Source organism: Syzygium oleosum, unplaced genomic scaffold (genome assembly GCF_021117445.2).
Source record: "Syzygium oleosum isolate NSW1041296 unplaced genomic scaffold, Sole_v2.1 Sole_v2.01, whole genome shotgun sequence".
In the NCBI taxonomy this organism is placed as follows: Eukaryota; Viridiplantae; Streptophyta; class Magnoliopsida; order Myrtales; family Myrtaceae; genus Syzygium; species Syzygium oleosum.
The window spans coordinates 18,558,628-18,562,026 of NW_026607485.1; the positions used below are offsets into that span (position 1 = coordinate 18,558,628).

General features: G+C 42.4%; 1 protein-coding gene across 1 annotated transcript; it reads left to right on the top strand.

Moving 5' to 3' along the window:
* The first annotated feature begins 2,218 nt into the window (after positions 1 to 2,218).
* On the top strand, positions 2,219 to 3,122 carry LOC115683458 (crocetin glucosyltransferase, chloroplastic-like). Its single transcript, XM_056320884.1, has one exon. It carries the CDS (start codon positions 2,370 to 2,372, stop codon positions 2,835 to 2,837), a length of 468 nt encoding a protein of 155 aa, XP_056176859.1. The 5' UTR covers positions 2,219 to 2,369; the 3' UTR covers positions 2,838 to 3,122.
* The last annotated feature ends 277 nt before the right edge of the window (positions 3,123 to 3,399 follow it).

Here is a 3,399-nt window from a genome sequence, read left to right on the forward strand (position 1 = left end):
CAAGTATGTTGTGTTCGTCGAGCCCTTTATGGTCTCAAACAGGCTCCTCGAGCTTGGTTTGAGCGTTTTGCACATGTTGTTCAGTCAGCTGGTTTTATTCAGAGTGAAAATGATCATGCTATGTTTACTCACACTTCTCCTGCTAGTTGTACTATTCTGCTTATCTATGTTGCTGATATGATTATTACTAGAGATGACTCTACTAATATTGCTTATACTAAGCAACATCTTCACCGTCAGTTTGCTGTGAAGGATCTGGGTTTCTTACGCTATTTTGTCGGTATTGAGGTTGCTCGTAGTCGACGTGGTATTCTTCTCTCCCAGCAGAAGTACATCACTGACATTCTCGCTCGGGATGAGTTATCTGATAATCGTACCGCAGCTATTCTTGTTGAACTTCATTTACAGCTTCGTCTGGATGATGGTGAGCCTCTGTCTGATGTCACTCGCTACCGGGCTCTTGTTGGCAGTCTTGTCTATCTTATGACCACTCATCCTGATATCACCTATGTTGTTCATCTTATCAGTCAGTTTGTAGCGACTCCTTGCATAATTCATTATGCTGTTGTACTCCGGATTCTCCAATATCTTCGTGGTACTATGACACGCTTTGTTTTTCTCCCATCGACTTCCTCACTTGCTCTTCATGCTTACTCTAATGATGACTAGGCGGCGGATGTTACTAATCGCAAGTCCATCGCTGAATTTTGTGTTTTTCTGGGTGATTCTCTGATTTCTTGGCATGCCAAGAAGCAGCCTATCTTGTCTCGCTCCTCTACTAAGTCTGAGTATCGTGCTATGGCCGACACAACAGTTGAGATTATTTGGCTTTGTCGTCTCCTTGCTGATCTGGGTGTTGCCTCCTCTGCTCCTATTCCTCTTCACTGCGACAACAAGAGTGCTATCCACATTGCTACAAATCCAGTCTTTCATGAGCGTACCAAGCACATCAACATCGATTGCCACATCACGCGACATCAGCTTCAGGCACGCATCATTTCTCTCCCTTTTGTAGCCTCTGCTGCTCAGCTTGCCGATTTATTCACGAAATCTCTTACATCACAACGTTCTGCTACTTTTCTTTCCAAACTCTCTTTGGTTGACCCACCTTGAGTTTGAAGGAGGGGGGGGGGGGAGGTATTAGATATATTTTATATATTAGGTTATATTGTATATTTTAGGGTTGTATGTATTTACGCTTATACCCTTCCTTTTATCTATATATTGACCTTGTGCCTAATGAGAAATGTATCCATTCCAATTCTCTAAACGTAACAGTCCCTAATAGATCTCTTTGAGGATAGCGGCTAGGGTCAGTCTCTAAAATGCTCAGCAATGAGCTTCACAAAACAGTCGCCGGTTTCATTTGACGGCAAGCACAGGCGATGACTAGCGACCGGCTCTTCTGACTCTCATGACCATCAGGGACGGGGGCCATTGGATTTGCGTGGAACGGTTTTGCATCCCTGCAAAAAGGACCCCCAACAAGCTAAGCTATTGTTCTCTACACAATTTGGAAAGTTAATCACACGTTTAGATTCGATGATCTCTGCATCGAAATCCATTTCGTGTATTCTTTGCTTGGTTTCTTAATGCGGCTACATGTTCATGACATCAAACTTGGACTTGGCTATTCTTGACAAATGAACAAGGCCAGAAAATTACCAGGCATTTGTAGAAATTCAAGGCCTGAAGTTACAATCATAAGTTAATTAGCTTCTCTTTATCATTTCGTTTTCCTTTTTACTTCTTCTTTTTTTTGGTTGTTTCTCTTTCCTGGGAAGAAGGTTCGTCCGTCTTTCGTTCGTCCTAGTGTAGAATGGACAATTCCATGTGCAGTCGTATGTTTGAATTTGACTTGCAAGTGATGACTAAGAGTGTGGAAAAGGAGAAAAGTAGTAGTTAACTCCACCACGGAGAAAAGTGGTCTGACATAGTTTGCACTTCCCTATCATAGAAGCTTTTAAGTTGTTTGATTAAAAAGGATTGAATTTTCAAATACCATTAAGATGAGAATGTGGGTCCTTGAATTGCGATATGAGCATTATTCGTCCGCCAAATTTACGATGGACAATATTTATCATAACGAGATCAAATTATATCAAACTTTAAACTAAATGTTCACTGAAAAAATAAAAAGTTATACATTCGATGGTGAAGACAAGGCATGTCTTTCTATATAACAATCTTCCATAGTCTCATCAGTTGCACTTCCCTAGCTAGCTCCTAAAATCATGATTCCTCCCCACTTTCTCCTTGTAGCGCTCCCGAACCGCGGTGCTATGAACCTGGCCCTCCAGCTGGCTGAGCGCCTCGCCCGCATCGGCAGTTAGGTTACTTTCCTCACCACCGTGTTTGCCCACCGCCACATGATCGATCCGGTTCGCCTTGAAGGTGTAACCTTCACCACGTTCTCCAATGGCTATGACGACGGGCATAGGCCAGGGACTGACTCCGAGCGCTTCCACGCCGAGATGAAGCGGCAGGGGTCAGAAGCTCTTAGAGGCATCATCGACCATAGTTCTGGACGAGGCCTCAGGTTCACATGCGTGCTCCACACGATAATCCCTTGGGTCGACGATGTTGCTCGTTCCCTTCAAATCAAATCCGTTCTCGTTTGGATTCAACCTGCTACCATGTTCAGCATATACTACTATTACTTCAATGGCTACGAGGATGTCATTAAGAACATTACAAGCCAAAGCTGTGATACTACGTCGCTCATCCAGTTGCCCGGCCTACCGTCACTAAACAACCGTGATGTCCCCTTGTTTTTCAACCTTGAAAACAAGTATGCTTTGGCTCTTCCAAATTGCGAAGCCAATTCGAGCAGCTAAAAGAGGAGGGAAATCCAAAAGTAGTACTTGTGAACACCTTTGATGCGCTTGAACTCGAGGTATTAAGAGAGATCGGTACACTGAATATGGTCGGAATCGGGCCCCTTGTCCCAATTCGTTTCCTAAATGTGCAAAATCATAATTCTTCTAATAAATCTTCTAGAGGAGACCACTTTCGGGGCTCTGAGGATTATATTAAATGGTTGAATTCAAAGGAGGAAGCGTCGTTAATTTATGTAGCCTTTGGAAGCATAGCAACATTATCGAAGGGGCAAAAGCGAGAAATGGCATCCAAGGAAGGTGGATCTTCGGATAAAAATCTCAAGGCCTTTGTTGAAGAATTCGCTCAAGTAGACTGATTCATGATAAAATGTTACATGTTAGCTTGAATTTATATGTTCCTACTGTTCTTTAAATTTGCTTGATTTTTTTAAAATTGTATCCAGTTGAGTGGCAATATAGTTGATGTATGAATATGGACTCTTATTTCGAGTACTAAAAGAGTAAATGGAAAGAATTTTAAAGGGAAAAAAGCTATAAGAGAAAAAAACTCAAACTATGC

Excerpts from the sequence above, each read along its gene's own strand:
- LOC115683458 (XM_056320884.1), top strand. The coding sequence starts at position 2,370 with ATGATCGATCCGGTTCGCCTTGAAGGTGTAACCTTCACCACGTTCTCC.